The 20,395-nt window shown below is 36.2% G+C and overlaps 1 protein-coding gene across 2 annotated transcripts; it reads right to left on the reverse strand.

Moving 5' to 3' along the window:
- Positions 1-734: 734 nt before the first annotated feature.
- On the reverse strand, positions 735-20,260 carry LOC137648802 (queuosine-tRNA galactosyltransferase-like). 2 transcript variants are annotated; one of them, XM_068381954.1, is made up of 8 exons: positions 20,126-20,260; positions 19,680-19,896; positions 15,169-15,233; positions 14,812-14,877; positions 8,372-8,535; positions 5,547-5,663; positions 2,660-2,936; positions 735-1,886 (listed from the first exon to the last, which is right to left on the reverse strand). In XM_068381954.1, exons 1-8 carry the CDS (start codon positions 20,144-20,146, stop codon positions 1,806-1,808), a joined length of 1,008 nt encoding a protein of 335 aa, XP_068238055.1. In that variant the 5' UTR covers positions 20,147-20,260; the 3' UTR covers positions 735-1,805. The 2 variants fall into 2 exon arrangements, with proteins under 2 accessions (XP_068238055.1, XP_068238054.1); XM_068381953.1 differs by having other exon boundaries at positions 5,511-5,663.
- Positions 20,261-20,395: the final 135 nt, after the last annotated feature.

The raw sequence follows: 20,395 nt of genomic DNA on the forward strand, positions 1-20,395 counted from the left end.
CTTTAAGTGTGTTACTGTCAGACATATGAGGAAAAACTTAATCATTACGGGAATACTGAAGTGGCCATACAAATGATACATCTCTGTCAAACTTGCGAATACAGATACTGTAACGTAATGAAGATGATGTCATAATGAAAAAAAAGCCATATCTCTGTTATTTAACAAGATAATCAAATGAAATATCTGGGATGTCATACAGTGTTTTCCTCCCAATACACAAAGTAACTCATTTTATGATGACTGAAAAAATATTCACAAAAAAATCATGGCAGCTGGTCCCTTTAAGAGTTGTAATAATTCTTTAAGTACTGTGTATTATTGCCTTGATTTTCAGACTTGTATTTATATTTTTGTATGTAAATATTGTTTTCGTTAACTTAGCTCTAGTTGTTTGGTATTTTATTCTCTCATGTTCTCTTTTTTCACTTATGAACTTCTGTGAAATTTTCTTTCCATGTTTTGACATTATTTTACTAGTTTCCTGTAAATGTTTGCTCGTTTTGAATACCAATGATAATGTCCACAATATCCTGAGTGCCTTATTTATTATAGATACCTATATATGGTCATGCATAATCAATCTTTACATTTGTTAAACAATATTTTGTTTAATTCCAACTTTTGTGGTAGGAGTAGCGTCCCCCAATATGACAGGAGTAGAGAAGGCATTAATACGAAGACAGCCCCCTAACAACTAACAGGTTTTTAAGTGGGACAATAGCATGTGTATATTCAACAGATTTTGTCAATAAAGTTGACATTGGCATGAAAATATACATAATAACGGAATTATGAGAGTTGAAATTAGCTTGTTACTTTGACGGATTTCTGACGTGTAGTCCGATGGCGGTTGTAGTGTAGATGAATGTTTAGGTAGGGCATACTCCTTTGTGTGTATGTACATGTGCGTTGCTTGCTGCACGCACATTACACTCTTAACTACGATATGAGATAATGACTGATTATTTCCTGTATTTCTTTTTTTTATATGTACCGTGTATGAAGACAGCTACTATTTCAAAGTTGCAGCCTTCCTTTCCTGTATTGGTAGTCTGTTGGAAACATCCTTTCCCTGGTGATCTGCCTGACCAGGGTTTGAGACCCATTTAAGCTTAATAGTTCATTGTAGTGTCTATTATACTGTTTATCCTTGATCTGGGTATTAATCCATGGCACTGTAGTCAAATTAGCTCTTTGTGCATGGTTTTAAAGACTTTTCATAATTCTGGCATCCTTTGCATTCATCTCTTCCCAAGCTGTACCATCCACTGCATAGTAAAAGATATGCAGTTAATTCTAACATCTTTCCTTTTCCTTCTTAAGGCTCAATAGTACACGTAGCATTTTAGAAGTTTAATTCTGATTGTAACCATGTTATAGAATGATCTTTCAAATTAAGCGGATGAATCGGGGGGGACTTTAGAAGTTCAGACTGGTTGCAAATGCTTTTCAGTTGAGCATGTGTTTCATATTTCATGTTACATATATATAATGAACAGAATGTCTTAGTGGCATCTAAAAAGCAAAGATGACATCTCTCTAGACAAACTGTCCTCCAGATAGTTTTCAGAATAACAGAAAAACTGCATTCACATTCTCCATTTATTCCTTGATGTAAACATGTGTTTTGAATCACTTTGTGGCTCTTCATCAGGATGAATTACACTTTAATATAAAGGCTATGGTATTGAAAATTTTGGCACAAAAATATTTGGTAATTCCCAAATTATAATTATATTTTTATTTGCAAGATCATTATCACAGTATAAGGTTTTTAGTAAAAAAAAATTTTGATTTTAGTTTTAATTGAAATGATGGTAATCTTTTCCTTCTTCCAACTGAAGACTTTTGAGGTTCTCTTCAAACTGCCCTCCAGTTAATTCCTGAAAAGTAGAAATGAAAACTGATATAGCATAGGAGAGTTACATTCATAAGTCTTTATAAAATTATCTCATAAATGAAAAATTTCTGTTAATATTTTGTGGTCATTATTTTAAACTACACTGTATATGAGTACAGTAATACCGCAACCTACTGTACATCCCTCTATAGGGATAAAATCCAACCTATGTCAAAAATTGCCTTACGTCGTTCTCTTGGAACCAATTACTAATATAAAGTTGGATATTAAATTACAATCATTCTTAACTAATTGTAAAACTAATGAGTTATTAAATTTAGAAGTGCAAAGAACCTCTGAGAAAAAGAAGGGATATAAATTCAGGCTAGTTTTAGCTTGTACATTTTCAAATTATACAAGGAAAACCCGTTAAGTATTTACACCGTTTCATTTCACTAATTCTTTGCATCATAATATCATGCGTTTCTGTAATTTCAAGCACATTTAGAAATATGAACTTATCATATGAAAGCATTTGAACTTTGGTGTAATGAAGGCTATTTGAGTTCTCTAAAAGTACATTAGATGGAAATTATCACTTGACATTTATTTAGTCATCTCCAGTTATCATATGTCTGCAAAGAAAATTTTACATAACTGTGTTTTTACCATTATTCATCCATTTTGTATTTGTACACATTTGTAATTCAAATAATCCCTTTCTTGAAAAGATTAAGCACTGTAATTCTACCGCTACAAATTATATATTATTTCAAAGAAAGTATTGATGCTGTTCATCATGTAGACTACCCTTACCATTTTCATGCAAATAATCAGTGGAGCCTTTGCTTCACTGAAATGGATGATTGGTACTTTTGGCTTTGGTATTTCCTTTGTTTCTTCGTAAGTGTAGTAGGACCCAACCTTCTTGACATCAACATCACAGAAAGCACTGACCTTCTTCTGGTTTTCTCTTGTCAGGGATCTGTAAAATTTCCTTCCTTGCTTCCCAGCATTCCAGATAGTAAATGTATTCCAGTTCTTCAACACCTTCCTCTGCAGTTCTTGAATACGTATGTCCCAGATTGTTTGCCTTTTCAACACAAATTATGCTGTTTAGTTTTATTGAATTACCTTAACTTGAAATACAAAAAGGAAATATTTGAAATTATATATCAGTATAGATGGGTAGCTATTGATATTTCAAAAGGAAAAGTTAAGGGTAATGAGATATTATTTTGTTCCTTAGCATATACTAAACTTTCATCCTTTAAAATAGGAAATGTCTTTAGCAGAGCTAGAACGGCCATAGAAATCGTAAACAATGTAGTTAACGACAGGGAGTAAGCGCGGGCGAGAAGTCCCACCCACCCCTCTGTCAAAGACTCCAATTTTGTCTTCAGTTGTAACGAGTACGGACGTGCTGTAGCGTCACGTCCAAGGTTGTTTAATATTTTTCTTATACTTTTTAGTTTGAATGGTGATATTGGCTTCATGTATAAAAATTGAACGAAGTAGGATTCTAAGTGTGTTTTGGACACAGCTTTGCTTTATGATAAGCTGACATTAGATCCAATCACTACTAAGGGACATGATAGTTTACAATTATCCACTTTTTACTGAGGGTTGTAGATCGTGGCATCCCGTAGGCAGACGTTTGCGTTGAGGAGCAAGAAGGCGGAATTTGTTTGCCACTTTGCGCTCCTCATTGAGTGCTCCATAGCTGAAGCTTCTGGGTTTAGTACGGAGGAGTATACTTTAGGAGCAGGTAGAACTTGGATCTACATCAGGAGCTTTTATGGGTTTGAAGAGCGCGAGATGATCTCTGATGACATTTGGTCTTGCTGGTAAGACCTTGATGTCTTGAGGGAGCTGGTAGGTAAAGCTACTTTGATCCAGTGTCCCCAGTTTCACCAGTGTCAGTAACCCCAGTGATAACGCAGGGGCTCTGCCCCTGTGGGATTAGTGCTAAAGTGTAGAACGTAGAAGGCTCTGGAACCAATAAACCAGTAGAACATCCTGGTGGCCACCCTCCTCTGTCACCCCTGTGCTTGTCAGGTCCCAGTGCCTGTCACCGATGACTGTGACTGTGACTGGGCCCCATAGATCCATCTCTTTTTGTGTCTGTGACCCCTGCTCCTGTGTTGTGACGCGTGAGGTTCTACCCTTGGGGGAGCTTCGTCTGCAAAGGTTACATTAATATATTGAATTATTGCGGCTCTCTTTATGAGGGTGAAGATAATGGATTGAATACCTATTCATCGACAACAAAGTACTGTCCAGGTCCTATCAACATACCCATCATTATTATAGGCTGATAGGAGGTTGCTGCAGTTATTTTCATATACCCCCCAAATAAGTGGGCCTCCCTTTTTTAAAGGACAAAAGGTTTGTATACGAGTAGGAACAGTTGATAAATATGTATCTTTCCTAGCTATATAAAAGAGATAAGGAATGCTAGTATTTTATGATTATTAATGACAATTCAGGAATAGAAAATTTAAAATATATGTCTATATGCTGATGCAACCATTGTCAGCTTGATCAGATGCTGCTAAAGGCTTATTAAAAATTTGGTGTAATTTGTAGCAGGTTGGGTACGTGATATAATTTCTTTATTAGTCAGATTACCTTAGATTAAGTAAAGTTGGTTATGTTAGGTTAGGAAATGTTTACATTCTTTTGAACTGGGACCCAACTTCCTAAAACACTCCAAAAGCTGTATGCCTGACACTGTAGGCATAATGCACTATGCCACATTGTAAACAAAGGTTTACGGTTTAAAGGCCGCTCATAAATGGCAGAGGCAAGAGATAGTGACATTGCTCTATCAAGCAAGATTGCTCAAGTGCAATTTATGAAAACCTGCCTTAATATCTGGGACTGTGTTTTAATCCTGTACTCATCAGTGTAAGTACCTACGCAGTCTGTGATAGGTAAAGGGTAGGGGCTTCCCTCTTCTTACCATATGCCACTAACCAACTACCCTATTAACAATATAATTGTCTTTTTCCTTCTTTTTACCAATCCACTTGTCTTATCACTAACTCTTGTAGTACAACTCAACTTCTGCCATATGTTTATCGAAGAAATTTGCTCCATTATTTTTAAACCAGATAAAGACATAACTTTTAAATGATTCAAATTCTACTATTGGGAGAAATAGGACTATGCACCAATGGGTTTGCATCATTCATTTAAGTGAAAACTGTAGAAAACCTGCTTTGCTTGACTGCATGAAAATCAGACAAGGAACCAGTCTCACTTATGGTTATTGTCACTTCATAACTAATTTGGTGGTAGCATCTTTCTTCTTTACATAAGCACTAGTTAAATAACATGCCTTTTCTCCAGGGTACCAATCACCCTGTTACACAATCACAATATTATGTTCCTTATATCATATCTAGAGGAAGAATAAAGTGCAGCAGTAAAGCTAAGGCATGACTGATTTGCCTCCTGCCTATACAGGAGGACTGATGAGTAGGACCCATAAAAACATAAGTAAGATGAAAGGATATAACAAAAGAGAGGAACATACACCTAAGTAAAAGAGTTATAAATTTAGGGTTTGGACTAATAAAACGGCAATCTCTCAAGTAATTCAGAATACTGAAAGGAGAGCATTATATCATTGTGCCGGAGGTATTCTCGAATGTATACTTACTCGTGGATTGAAAAAGTTGTGGCATGAGGATGGTACCTGTAAATGAGAAGCTCATCGTCATGCCGGATTATTTTCCCACCATTACTTATGTGCTTATGGAAAAATATGAGATCCTCTGGTGTTCCTTTCCCATCTTCACTAAATCCACCAACACTGAAAGCAATAAGATGGTATTCATAAGTAATTTTAATACACTATATAATCTTGTCAATAATAAAAAATGCAGAGAGTAAAGGATTGATACTATGTTTGTACATAATGGCTTAGTTTAAAGTAAGAGATCTTACGCTGTGCATACTTTATTAAGTGAAATTAAAAGATATAGTACTTGAGAGAATGAGAGAAACCACTCTAATGAAGTAAGAGACCCATACTTCCCAAGCTTCCTACTTAATAGATTCCTTCTTTTGATATATCAAAAGGTCCCAACTTTCAAACCTTCAGAGATACAAACATAAATCATATTGAAAATAACAAGGATTCTTCTTCTTCGTCTGCATCTTTTCCCATTTTTTTGTGGGGTTGATGTTTCTGGCCAGTGTTCTCCATCTACCTCTGTCTCACACTTCATCACCGGTTGAAAATAACAAGGATGAGATAAATAAATACTGTAATAAAACAATATATCATTTAATACATTAAGCAAAATGACATAGGTGATAACCAGATATCTATTCCAAATGAAAACACTGTTTGTAGACTTTTGTAGCTGGAAATCATAGGCATGGGATTCAGGTTAGGCTTATCCTATGGTAACAGTTAACAAAATCGATTTACAAACAGCTTCTTAGAACCAATTATGTTTGTAAGTTGAAAACCTTTTGTACCTCTCATTTCATTCACTTGCCATATGATGATCAAGTGAGATAGAGACCTATTCTTCAAAGAAAGAGATGCATTTCACGGTATTATTTTCATAAATTTTACCTTCAAAGAGAAAAGGCTTTGATGGCCTTGATAAAAAAAACTCTCTTTGCCATTCCCTCCACCCCGCTGTGTGGGACCACTATATTGCCACCTGTCCTGTACACCAAGAGGAAATAAACGCTAAGAGAAAACAGCTCCCCATCATGATGTTCAGCCTGCAAAGGAAACTTCTCTCTTCGGCTACTAAAGCCGCTCAACCTACGACCCCTTCTCTGACACCCTGGTGTAAATTTACAGCAGTGAGGATGATTTTATAGACAATCCTCCATCCCTTGCAAAGAACAGGTAAGGTATTGCTTTTAGTATTTTTACAGCTCTAGTTAGTACGGTATAGTATAATGTTCATATCCGTGGTCCATAAAATCCAGAGGGTGGCAGAATTGTAACTTATTGTTATTATTTTTTTTTTTTTACATCAGGGATGAGGAGTCTACTTAGACCTGTTATGCCGCACTTATGTCCCCTTCATTGCTCATCCATGGGTAACTGCACAGATTTCCCATTTACCAATATCATAAAGAATGAAGGAAACCTGTTCATGGGATAACCGTCATCAAGAATGAAGGTAATCTGTTCATAGGATAATTGGTAAAGTACCCATACACTGTGCTAATGTTTTTTCTTTAGAATGATACTGTAGGGTTGTACAGTATAAGTTTAATACCCCTTACATATTGCTTCCATTGTAACCCTTTATTAATTTTTGATAGTAATACATGTACTGTCCAGATTCAGTAATTCACTACTGTACTGTATTACTAACCAAGGTATTATACAGTGTGGTAAACTCACGGTTCTATAGTAGATCTCAAAATGATAGTGAGTTGGCAAACAAATCTTTTATCAACTTACTGCTGTTTTTAAGTCTACTTTGCAGCGAGGAGTCGACTGTTTACATTACAGTGGTGTCTGAGTAAAGGTGGTGAGTATTGTTTACCTGGTGGAGATTGCAGTAGTTCATGGATTTATGGCCAGATGTCCTGTTACCTATCCCTTACAAATGTCAGGGTTTGGATACACTACATTACTGTTTCTTTGCCTAATATAAATCATTGACAGTATTTCTGTTTCTTTGCCTAATATAAATCATTGACAGTATTTCTGTTTCTTTGCCTAATATAAATCATTGATAAAGTTTGTTATATTAAAGGTTTGAAAACTGGTTAGGAGGTGAATTCTTTTTAAAAAGTTACAGTCCATATTGCTGACAATGTACTGCTGCGTTCTATCACGGGAAGGTGTGCTACTCCAATTTATTTTCAAAATGGGTGGATGGTAATCCCTACTTACCTGTTTACATTTATTAATTACCTTTTTCCCAGCTTCAACGACTGTTTTCCAGCTTGCTTTGGGAATATTCTTTACATAAAAACAATTTGTTTCTTCATAAGTGCAAAAGACAGTCATTTGTATAGTATGCAGTACTGTTTAACGGCATAATGTTTTATAATATTTAGTTTCATAAGAAAACCGCTTTTACAATAATCATCCCTACCAATCTCATATTGGTTCCTCATGCACCAGTTTGAGAGCAAAGCATCATACTGAATAGGAAACACGAGAGATGGCAGGTGTTTCTTGCCCTCGCATGTATCTCATGAAAGGGTGGGTCGAATCTTGTTCTCTGTAGTATCAAAATTCTATTTCATCTAATTAGTTAATGTATAGCATATAATTATATACAGGTCAAGTTCTCATGAGAAGAGCTTAATGCTGTGTAAGTGACTTATTCACTTCTGCAATAGCATTCAAAAGTTCATTTAACTTTTTATATTTTGTAAACCAACTACTGTAATAGCACATACAGTAATTTGGATGGCAGTGTAACTGAGAATTGAAATTGTGCAACCTTAGTAAACCATTGTACAGTATGTATTCTGCATTAAATATTTCTGTTGTTTCTCAGTTTTTATGAATAAAAGTCAATAGCTTACCTGTCAAAAATGTTCCTGTGGCAAAACCAGGTTGGCATTATAACGGTAGGACCATGTGAAGTATAGATTTGAATGTTCAACTGCTTTTTGCTCATTTCATTTGCCCATTTTGTGTATCTCGCTGTTGAATCAGGTGGATCACGTTTGAATCTACACCCAACAATCTGCAATCATCAGAAAAGAGCGTCATTACATTATTAAAGGTTACAATATTATTTTATGAATAGCATATGCAACATATTCTTGTTTTATAGTCCTCATCATCATCTCTTATGCTTATTGACGTAAAGGGCCTCGGTTAGATTTCGCCAGTCGTCTCTATCTTGAGCTTTTAAATCAATACTACTCCATTCATCATCTCCGACTTTACGCTTCAGTCCTCAGCCATGTAGGCCTGGCTTTTCCAACTCATCTAGTGCCTTTTGGAGCCCCATTGAAAGTTTAGTGAACCAAAATCTCTTGGGGAGTGTGAAGAGCATGCCAAAACCATCTCCATCTACCCCTCACCATGATCTCATCCACGTATGGCACTTGTGTAATCTCTATGATAGTTTCATTTCTAATCCTATCCTGTCATCCAACTCCCAATATTCTTCTTAGAGCTTTGATCTCAAATTTGGCATCAATGACCTTAGATGTCAGGATGCCAGACAACCTCATATCAATCAGTCAATTGTTCTCAGATCTACAAAATCTGTTGGATATTGTTTCATTGTCATACCTGGACTCAACTGATATACAGTACCTATTTTTATATGTACTGTAATTTGGGGCAGTTTGATTTCCAAATCTTACTTAACCTAGCCATTGTCTGATTTGCTTTTTTTTAAATCTTTCATTATACTCAAATTCTAAAGATCCTGTATTAGAGATCATAGTTCCTAAATATTTTAAATGATTTCACTTCATTAATCCTTTCTCCTTCCAATGATATTTTATTTTCCATTGTATACTCTGTTCTCATCATCTTTCTTCTATTTATCTTGACTCCAACCTCATGTAATATTTCATGCTTTCTGGTAAGCAACCTTTGGAAGTCCTGTGGTGTTTTGCTAATAAGGACAGTGTCATCAGCATACTCTAGGTCAGCTAATTTCCTGTCATCAATCCAGTTCAATCCTTCTCCCATCCCCAACTGTTCTACGCATTACAAAATTCATGATGAGGATAAACAGCATATTATTATTATTATTACTATCCAAGCTACAACCCTAGTTGGAAAAGCAAGATGCTATAAGCCCAGGGGCTCCAACAGGGGAAAATAGCCCAGTGAGGAAAGGAAATAAGGAAATAAATAAATGAAGAGAACAAATTAACAATAAATCATTCTAAAATAAGAAACAACGTCAAAACAGACATGTCATATAATAAACTATCAACAACATCAAAAACAAATATGTCATAAATAAACTATAAAAAGACTATGTCCGCCTGGTCAACAAAAAAGCGTTTGCTCCAACTTTGAACTTTTGAAGTTCTACTGATTCAACCACCCGATTAGGAAGATCATTCCACAACTTGGTCACAGCTGGAATAAAACTTCTAGAGTACTGCGTAGTATTGAGCCTCGTGATGGAGAAGGCCTGGCTATTAGAATTAACTGCCTGCCTAGTATTACGAACAGGATAGAATTGTCCAGGGAGATCTGAATGTAAAGGATGGTCAGAGTTGTGAAAAATCTTATGCAACATACATAATGAACTAATTGAACGACGGTGCCAGAGATTAATATCTAGATCAGGAATAAGAAATTTAATAGACCGTAAGTTTCTGTCCAACAAATTAAGATGAGAATCAGCAGCTGAAGACCAGACAGGAGAACAATACTCAAAACAAGGTAGAATGAAAGAATTAAAACACTTCTTCAGAATAGATTGATCACCGAAAATCTTGAAAGACTTTCTCAATAAGCCTATTTTTTGTGAAATTGAAGAAGACACAGACCTTATATGTTTCTCAAAAGTAAATTTACTGTCGAGAATCACACCTAAAATTTTGAAAGAGTCATACATATTTAAAGAAACATTATCAATACTGAGATCCGGATGTTGAGGAACCACCGTCCTTGACCTACTTACAATCATACTTTGAGTTTTGTTAGGATTCAACTTCATACCCCATAATTTGCACCATGCACTAATTCTAGCTAAATCTCTATTAAGGGATTCACCAACCCTAGATCTACATTCAGGGGATGGAATTGATGCAAAGAGAGTAGCATCATCTGCATATGCAACAAGCTTGTTTTCTAGGCCAAACCACATGTCATGTGTATATAGTATGAAAAGTAATGGGCCAAGAACACTACCCTGTGGAACACCGGATATCACATTCCTATAATCACTATGGTGCCCATCAACAACAACTCTTTGAGATCTATTACTTAAAAAATCAATAATAATGCTAAGAAACGACCCACCCACTCCCAACTGTTTCAGTTTGAAAACAAGGGCCTCATGATTAACACGGTCAAAGGCAGCACTAAAATCAAGGCCAATCATACGAACTTCCCGACCACAATCAAGGGATTTCTGTACAGCATTGGAGATTGTAAGAAGGGCATCACATGCTCCAAGGCCTTTACGAAAACCAAATTGCAAACTAGGGAAGAGATGATTACCTTCAGCAAACCTATTAAGACGTTTTGCCAGAAGACGTTCAAAAACTTTAGATAATATGGGAGTTATGGAAATTGGGCGGTAATCAGTGGGACTTGAGCTACCACAAACACATTTACATAGAGGAGTAACATTACCAATTCTCCAACTAGTGCTAAAAGCTCCTCTTCTTGCTAACTTGCGCAAAATAACAGATAACTTTGGAGCTAAGAAATCTGCTGTCTTTATAAAAAACAAAGGAAAAATACCATTTGGGTCTACACCTCCATAAGCATCAAGGTCCATCAACAGAGCTTTAATCTCACGAGATCGAAAAGCTAAACTAGTTAGTTTAGCCTCAGGAAAACAGGAATGAGGAAGTTCAAGTTTTTCATTACTCTGTTTACTGTCAAAAACATCAGCCAAAAGGGTTGCCTTTTCCTTTGGACAGTGAGTGACTGAGCCATCTGGTTTAAGTAAAGGAGGAACTGTTGCATCTACACCAAAGAGTGCAGATTTAAGGGTAGACCACCATTTATGTTCCTGAGTTGTACCAGAAAGGGTTTCTTTTATGGTTAAATTGTACTCCTTTTCAGTTGAGGCATAAACTCTCTGAGCAAAAGCTCGAAGCTGAGTATAGTTGTTCCAGGTCAAATCTGATCTGTTACCCTTCCAAAGTTGATAGGCCTCCTGCTTCTCCAAAAAAGCACGTCTACAATCATCATTGAACCACGGTTTGTCCTTCACTCGGTACCTTAGCACACGAGAAGGGATACGCCTATCAATTATGTTGACTAGATTCTCATTCAAAGGGACAACAGGATCTACACTATAATTGTGACCAATTCAAGAACAAAAGATCATGTAAAATCCCATTCCAGTCTGCTTGGGATTTCATATAAATTTTACAAGAATATGATATATCAGGGACAGGCTGCTCAGTCTTCACTAATAATGAAATCAAGGCATGATCAGATGTCCCGACTGGAGAACCAACCTTACCAGTTATAACGCCAGGGGAGTCAGTGTATACAAGGTCCAAGCAATTACCAGACCTGTGAGTAGCTTCATTTATGATTTGCTCACAGCCTGATTCAGAGGCAAAGTCTAAAGCTCTTAAGCCATGGCGATCGGTAGGAGAGATAGAACTTAACCACTCCCTATGGTGAGCATTAAAATCACCAACAAAGACAAAAGAAGCCTTTCTATCATCTTCTTGTATCTTAGCCATAATGGTAAGAAGACAATCGAAGATAGAATCATCCATGTCTGGATTCCGGTAGATCGAACATAAATAAAAGTTGTTATGCCTGCCACAAACTTTTATTACCTGAATCTCATGACATCCACATTGATAGCAGGACTTATGAGAAGCAGGGTACTCGGTCCTAATATACACCGCCATTCCCCTGGCCCTAGGGATGGCATCACGTTTCAACATTATTGGCTTCTTAAAACCAGTTATAAGGAGCTCAGATGAGTGCCTCATATTAGAAACCAAAGTTTCTGAGCACAAAAGAATATCATACTGTCTGGACGCAACTGTAAGGTCTTGGATATTTGCATGAAGACCACGAATATTGCAATACAGAAGACGACATTGACGAAATCTAGGACGTACTGGTCCCGGATTTCGCTCAATGTCTCCAGACAGCATAAGAATTAATAGAAATAAAAAAGAGACATCATACTTAAAAACTAGATTAACAAGAATTATAACAAAAACAATACGTACAGAATTATAAACAAAGTGATTGATGATACCCATAGACTATAGTAAAAAGTCGGAAAAACTGGTCAACATGGAGGAGCCGATACACCATGCAAGGCTAAATACCCTCCAGGATAGCCACTTCAACTGAAGGGAGGACAGTAAGGATGGTTTTGAGAAGAAAAAGAATCAGAAAAAGGAAAAGACAACCTCTTGATAAACCACCAGGCATCCATGGCCCTTCTATTAAGCCTGCCCAACACACCATTTCAAAAAAACAAGAGGAAGAAAAAAAAATAAGATAGAATAGTGTGCCTGAGTGTACCCTCAAGCAAGAGAACTCCAACCCAAGACAGTGGAAGACCATGGTACAGAGGCTATGGCACTACCCAAGACTAGAGAACAGTGGTTTAATATTGGAGTGTCCTTCTCCTAGAAGAGCTGCTTACCACAGCTAAAGAGTCTCTTCTACCCTTACCAAGAGGAAAGTACACTGAACAAATTGCAGTAGAGTAATTAACCCCTTGGGTGAAGAAGTGTTAAGTATCTCATTGTTGTCAGGTGTATGAGGAAAGACGAGAATATGTAAAGAATAGGCCAAACTATTCTGTGTAAGTGTAGGCAAAGAAAAATAAGCCGTGACCAGAGAGAGGGATCCAATGCATTACTGTCTGGCCAGTCAAAGGATCCAATACCTCTCTAGTGGTAGTATCTCAACGGGCGGCTGGTGCCCTGGCCAACCTACTACCTAGGTGACAACACAATCCCTGGAGTACTCCACTGTTCACTGGATATTCATTTGATAGGACTCCACTAACATTAACTTTCCACTTTCTATGCTCATGAACAGACTTGATCAAATTTACATATTTAAGAGGAACTCCATAATAACGCAGGACTCTACACAGAATTGGACGGTGCACACTATCAAAGGCTTTTTATAGTACACAACTTAATAATTACTCTTGGAATCAGTAATTTTGAATTACAATAATAGATGCGAAGGCTTTATAATAAAAATCTATGTATTGTACCAATGTGAGCAAATGTTTGTACTATTCTGGTCTGCAGTATCTAAAACTAGATACTGAATATTCACAAATGGGATGATAAAATATGACTGAAATGCCAATCCAAAATCTGTCAGGAACAAGACCCTCTGTTTATACCCTTACTAGCTACATATTTTTTATCAAGCATAAAATTCATTACACTTGCTTCCTTCATCCATCTGAGTTTCCATTTCATTACATGAGAAATGAAAAAAAGGCTTAAATATCAAGGTTGATTTATATTTTTCCTCCTATGTAACAATTGATGGGAGAAGTGCAAGAGGAAGGCCAAGGTTTGGGTGGATAGATGGAGTGAAGAAAGCCCTAGGTGACAAGAGGACGGAGGTGAGAGAGGTAAAAGAGCATGCTAGAAATAGGAATGAATGGAGAGTGATTGTGATGCATTCCAATAGGCCCTGCTGCTACCGCGGGTCACCTTGGTGACCGTTGAGGTAGCGGAAGTAGAGTAGTCAGAATATGAAGCTTCATTTGTGGTGAAAAACGGGTGAGAGTGGGCTGTGGCACCCTAGTTGTATCAACCAAATTCAGCTGCATCCCTCGTCAGGAAAAGAAGAACAATGAGGGGAAAAAAACTTTCATTTCATTTTTTATGTCATCTACCTCCCAAAATTAGGGGAAGTGCCATGGTAGATAGATATGTAAACGAGGCTATTCATTTAGAAAAAAAAATTATCCTCCAATGACAGTTGGTTAGTCATTCAAGGCTTGCAACAGTTAACTATGACCAGATACTAGGTGAGTGAGGAGTACCTAGTTACTAGACAGGCAACTAAACCTTTCTTTGCCTATGATGATAAGTTATGGGTAGTCAGAGGTGGGAGGCAAGTATAAATACAGTGTACTAGGGTTTGTATACCTGGGAAATTACAAGCTAACAAGCTTCTGAAGTACACTATATCCAAATATCTGGACACCAGCACAGCTAACAGTGAGTGGAGGTTAAAGTATAGTATCTCTAAGAATATGAGTTGTTACAAAACAATTGATAGTTATTTTTCTGGGCAAAATTCTACAAGTATACATAAGGAATTCTAAATGGACATTGTGGGTAACACTTACCGCATTGTTATTCAAGTACGCTAAGTCATACTGCTTCTGTATTCTCTCAGGCATCATAGTATCATCCTGTAAGTAAAGTAATACAGTACTGTACTGTAATTTGCAATATTTCACAAAGTCTTATCAGAAAATAGCATGAAATTTAAGCATAATTTTAAACATTCTTTCCCTTCTATAAACAGTGCCTTTTCACTTCTTTCCAAAAATGTCTTGTATCAATAATTTGAAAGGTGATTATATTCTTATGTACATGACAGCCAAAAGTAATAGAAACACAGTAGAGGCAAGTTTTCTTGATAACTTATAGTTTTGGAAGTGTAAATAATTATAGAAAATTTTTTTTCCATTCATACTTACAGAATCCAAAAAACAAAGGTATTTTCCGTGACTCTGCACAACAGCCTTGTTCTTAGCGTATCCAACTGGAAGGAAATAGAATATTTTTGTTTTCAATATTATTTATTAAGGCTGAACTTTTTTATTCATGGGTAGATCATGATGCATAAATACCAGTAATAATTATTATTATTATTACAAAAGACAGACCTTCAAAACATTTGGTAGGATCAGTAGTCTTGTGATTTATTGTTTTTAAGTTAGAAGACAGGTTTTCTGAATACCAGACAGGATAAGTTGATATCTATTTTATTTCTTACTATTTTAGAAGACTGTTCTTTAAATTTCTCACGGCATCAGCAAATTTCAAAAGTATTTTTTTCTATTTATATACTATTGGGAGTTAAATGGCAGGACAGGATTAGAAATGAAAATATAAGAGATTACTCGAGTACCATATGTGGATGAGATCATGGAGAAGGGTAGATGGAGATTGTTTTGGCATGCTCTTCACACTCCCCAAGAGAGATTAGTTCACCAAACTTTCAACTGGTCTCCACAAGGCACTAGAAGAGTTGGAAAACCCAGGCCTACATGGTTGAGGACTATGAAGCGTGAAGTAGCAGATGATGAATGGAGAAGTTTTGAATTAAAAGCTCAAGATAGAGACGACTGGCGAAATCTAACCAAGGCCCGTTGCATGAAGACGCGTAAGAGGAGATGATGATGATACATTATTTCCGTCCAGTTCAGGAAAGTACATATAAAATTCTTTCTTTAATCACTCTCAACACCTTAGCTCTTTTACCTTATCCTAATACCCTCCCCAGCGCTCCTTTATTAACTAAAATACTGTACTGTGTAAGGTTTTGCGTGGTCCACATGTGTCAAATTGAGCTGTTAACCTTAGAAAATTTGCACTTAATTTTTCATAACTAACTCTTGATCCATATACCCTCTTCCTTGTCTAAGCTCAGATTGTTCGTCTATAGTCTTACGTTATCAATTAAAACCTTACTGTACTGTACATCTTTCGGGGTATACTAGATAACACATGCAGACTGTTTCACTAGTGCTTGCATTTGTTTTCACTAACTCTAATCAGTAGTGTATTATCTACAAACACTGGCTGTTTCACGCATTTTCTCATCCTACAATTTTATGCTAGTACAAAATGTTCTTGCTCTGATTTATGAAGATATTAATCAGTCATGGAGAACTAGCATACCCTTACATCAGACACTCTTTTGCAGTAAGCCAGTCACACTGTTGTCTACTATGCTAACACACACTTAGCGTCTGTTATGAAATAGTTTTTTATTTACTTAACTTATATTTGATACCACACATTCTTAACACCTTTCATGTTGCCTCTCCAATTCTTTCATAAGCTTTTTATTGGTCCATGTATGCCATACAAAACTTGTAACTTTGCTATATCTAGTGTTTCATCCATACACCCAAACTGTTCCTCAACTATTAATACATCTGTCAACCATTTATATCGATGAAAATCCTACTGTACATCTTTCATTTTACGCTGAGTAATGTTCTACCACTGAGATTCTTAAGTCTCTTCTAATAACTTTAACCAAAAACAAAGGAACAGTTACTCTCATTTCCTATTCCTTCAGAATGTTTTCCTCGTGCAGATCAGTCAGCCAACCAATTATGAACTCAATCATATACTGTACTTTAATGTACTATAAGGGCTTATTTCTTGGTCCTTTACTACACGGGAACCCTACTCCCTACAGGACCTTCACATTCAGTTTATTATATACTTTACATTCCTAGGCATTCAGCATTTCACAGCGCATATCGTGTGTTTATTATCAAATCCACATTATCGAAGCACTTAGAAAACAAGAAAATCCTCAGTGCCTTCTTGATATCTTTCATATCTTTGTTTTTTGGATGTCTTGTGGGAGCGTATTGTATAGTCTTGGGGCTGCATATCTGAAACCTCTAGAACCTACGGTATACATATATCTTGATTATATCACATACGTAATCCCACAAAATACTCGCCTTTTCATTCTCCGCCCTCTTAAATTACCTTCCATGTGCCCTCAACAATCACTTTCAAAACCATTCTGAAACTTACCCGAGCCTCTTTTACTCTTGGTACATTCACCGCGGAGGTAGCAGCAGTAGGGGATTCAGCATTATGAAGCTTCATCTGTGGTGGATAATGTGGGAGGGTGGGCTGTGACACCCTAGTAGTACCAGCTGAACTCGGTTGAGTCCCTTGTTAGGCTGGGAGGAACGTAGAGAGTAGAGGTCCCCTTTTTGTTTTTGTTTCTTTGTTGATGTCGGCTACCCCCCAAAATTGGGGGAAGTGCCATGGTATATTTATGTATGTATGTACATTCACCTGCCTCTCTACTATCTTCTGCATTCAATAAATATGCAAAATACTCAAGGCTGCATTGAATTTAGACAACATATCACCATTTGCATCTCTACATTGCCTTCCACGTAGAAAAGCTTTATATCCCTAGATCCCTTGCTTATGATTACCGGGTACTTTTCTTTTTTCATTACTTAATTTTTTTACTTTCACTTACATGATCTTCTCTTGTCGTGCAGTTACTCCTTAGGTAATCTATCCTTTTCTTCATTGAACTTCTCATTTCCTTATCCAACCACCACTTACTGATGATATTATGTCTCCTTATGCTGCTAAACCTTTAAAGACTGCTGACTCTATGACATTTAATCAAATTTTTTGCCAATTTTCCAATTTTCCATGCATTTTCTCTTTGTGCCAGCCACCTACTTTTTATCGAACTCATTTGGCTTAATTGTATCTTCTGCCACATTTGCAACCATTCCTCTGCAGCTGGAACCTATGTTTATTGCAGCATTTGCTTTTGCTAAATAATTAGCAAATATACCTTCAGCACCTCTCCACATCATTATCATCATCTCCCACACCTATTGACGCAAAAGACCCTAAGTTAGATTTCACCAGTCGTCTCTATCTTGAGCTTTTAATTCAATACTTCTCCCATTCATCCTCTCTTACTTCACCCTTCGTATTCCTCAGCCATGTAAGCCTGGGTCTTTCAACTCTTCTCTGTAGTAATAGATATTCTAGCCAAGCCCCTCCATTACCATTTCATCTTTCCCTTGTATACTTTAAAACTATGCTTTTGATTGATAAGAACAATGGTGTTCTTTAAAGATCAAGAAAAATTTAGTACTTTTATTTCGTTTTATATGGTCTTAAAATATTACAAAGTAAATCATATAAGGGTCTAATTGTATCATTGTCATTGATTTTATTATTACTAAAATTACATTTAGACGCAGGTATATAATGGTAGAACAAAAATTCTAAATTATAACTTTCCTTTCCTACAAAAACAAAGAGCATAACATTTATCAGTGACACTGAATGTATTGTCAATTTTCACTAAATCTATCTTGAGTTTGAGCACTTTTGGATTAAGAAAATGTTTGCCTTTATAAAGATTACATAAATATGAAGATAGGAAAATAGTAAATATGGGTACTACAACGATACAGAATAAATGAAAATGAGAATCAACAGCCAACTATACTCAATTTTTCTTAATGGGGCGCATTTGCACCGACTCGCAGCGGTGCCCATTTAGCTCAGAAAAGTTTCCTGCTACCTGATTGGTTAGAATTATCTTGTCTAACCAATCAGCGATCAGGAAACTTTTCCGAGCTAAAAGGGCACCCCTGCGAGTCCGTGCAAATCTGCCTCACTAAAAAGAATTGACTATAGTACTTCATACTCTAAAGCATCATAGAAAAAAAAATAAGAATATGGATAGTGCCTTGTAAAATATGATAAAATATGATGTTCCAAAACAAACTGATAAAAAAAGAATAAACAGGAGATAAATTATAAATAGGAGAATTCCCATGGATAAATGCTGGAGTAGCAGCATTGGAGAACTTTATAGTTTAAACCGAAAGAAAACGATACAATTAAGAACATATGAAAAGGAATGAAAAAAAGTCATTTATAGATGGATATGCTGCAAAATCCTGACAGACTACGTAATTCTAGTAGAATTTTAAAATAATGCAGTATGCTACCAAAACTGATATTATTATTATTAAGGTAAAACGTGATTAAAGTAAAACTCAAGTTTCTCAACAAGATTGTTTAATGTTACAGGAAAATAATCCAACCACTAATTTTAAGCTGAAAGCTTTCCCTCTATCTATTACAGCAGGTGATAGAGCGTCCGTGAACATGTTTTGTGTTGTGAGCTGTTAGAAATCAGAAACCTGTTACTACTACTACTTGGTCTATTATTATTAAATTCGTTCGTTCGTTCGTTGTAGAGCGCTTTGCCTTATGTTAGACAGACTTGTGTTATCATTTCCATTTTTATCATAATTTTCAATTGCAGTGGTAATAGTAAATGCTATTTCGTTTTGTTAACCTCTCTACAATACAAATCCACACAGAAAGGGGTAAAACAGACCTTTTGCTAATACAGGCAGTTCAGAATTATAAATTATGAAGATAATCCACCGATACATACCTCCTTTTGGCGTCTCATTATCTTCTTTGCTCACATTTACAATGTACCCTGTATCTTTCAGTCTGGGAGCCCAGCCATCCACGATGGCCAATGAATTGTCAGTACAAGAATCAAGGAAAATCGATACCTCCACATTAAGGGTATGTTTCTGTCGGTAGAGAGAATCCAAGCATTCGTCAAGCCACAGTCCAGCGTTGTGAATTGGTATAATAACAGACTGGAGAAAGAGATAATAAAAAGAACTGTAAATTTCGAAAATACCACCATAATGCGATTCATTGTCAAACTATGTTGAGGAAGCATGTTGTCAACATACATTATGTCACGTAATCACTTATGTATATGTTAATGCTCATGTAGTGCAAATATACAAAGTACAACTACAGATTATAATTACATCCGTGAAATTACCCTGTTTATTAAAACTCTTGTGTTCATTTACTTACCACATCAATATCTTCACTCATCTTAAACACACTTTCATGTAATTTTACAAGGTCCGTATTCGAAATAACATTACTGACTCAAGATATTTATAATCCCACCATCAGATTTTATCCACTACACTTTGTACATTAAAGAAATATCTTGGAAATAATAAAAGCGAGAAATTGTCGCTCAGTGCGAATTCAAATTTTACAAGGTCCGTATTCGAAATAACATTACTGACTCAATATATATATAATCCCACCATCAGATTTTATCCATTACACTTT

The sequence above is a fragment of the Palaemon carinicauda genome, chromosome 10 (assembly GCF_036898095.1).
Source record: "Palaemon carinicauda isolate YSFRI2023 chromosome 10, ASM3689809v2, whole genome shotgun sequence".
Classification (NCBI taxonomy): domain Eukaryota; kingdom Metazoa; phylum Arthropoda; class Malacostraca; order Decapoda; family Palaemonidae; genus Palaemon; species Palaemon carinicauda.

Coding starts and splice junctions, on each gene's coding strand:
- LOC137648802 (XM_068381953.1), bottom strand. CDS start 20,146: ATGAGTGAAGATATTGATGTG. Junction 19,897..20,125: donor TGAGTGAAGATATTGATGTG/GTAAGTAAATGA, acceptor CTCTTTCTCCAG/TCTGTTATTATACCAATTCA. Junction 8,536..14,811: donor CGTACTTGAATAACAATGCG/GTAAGTGTTACC, acceptor TGATGATTGCAG/ATTGTTGGGTGTAGATTCAA.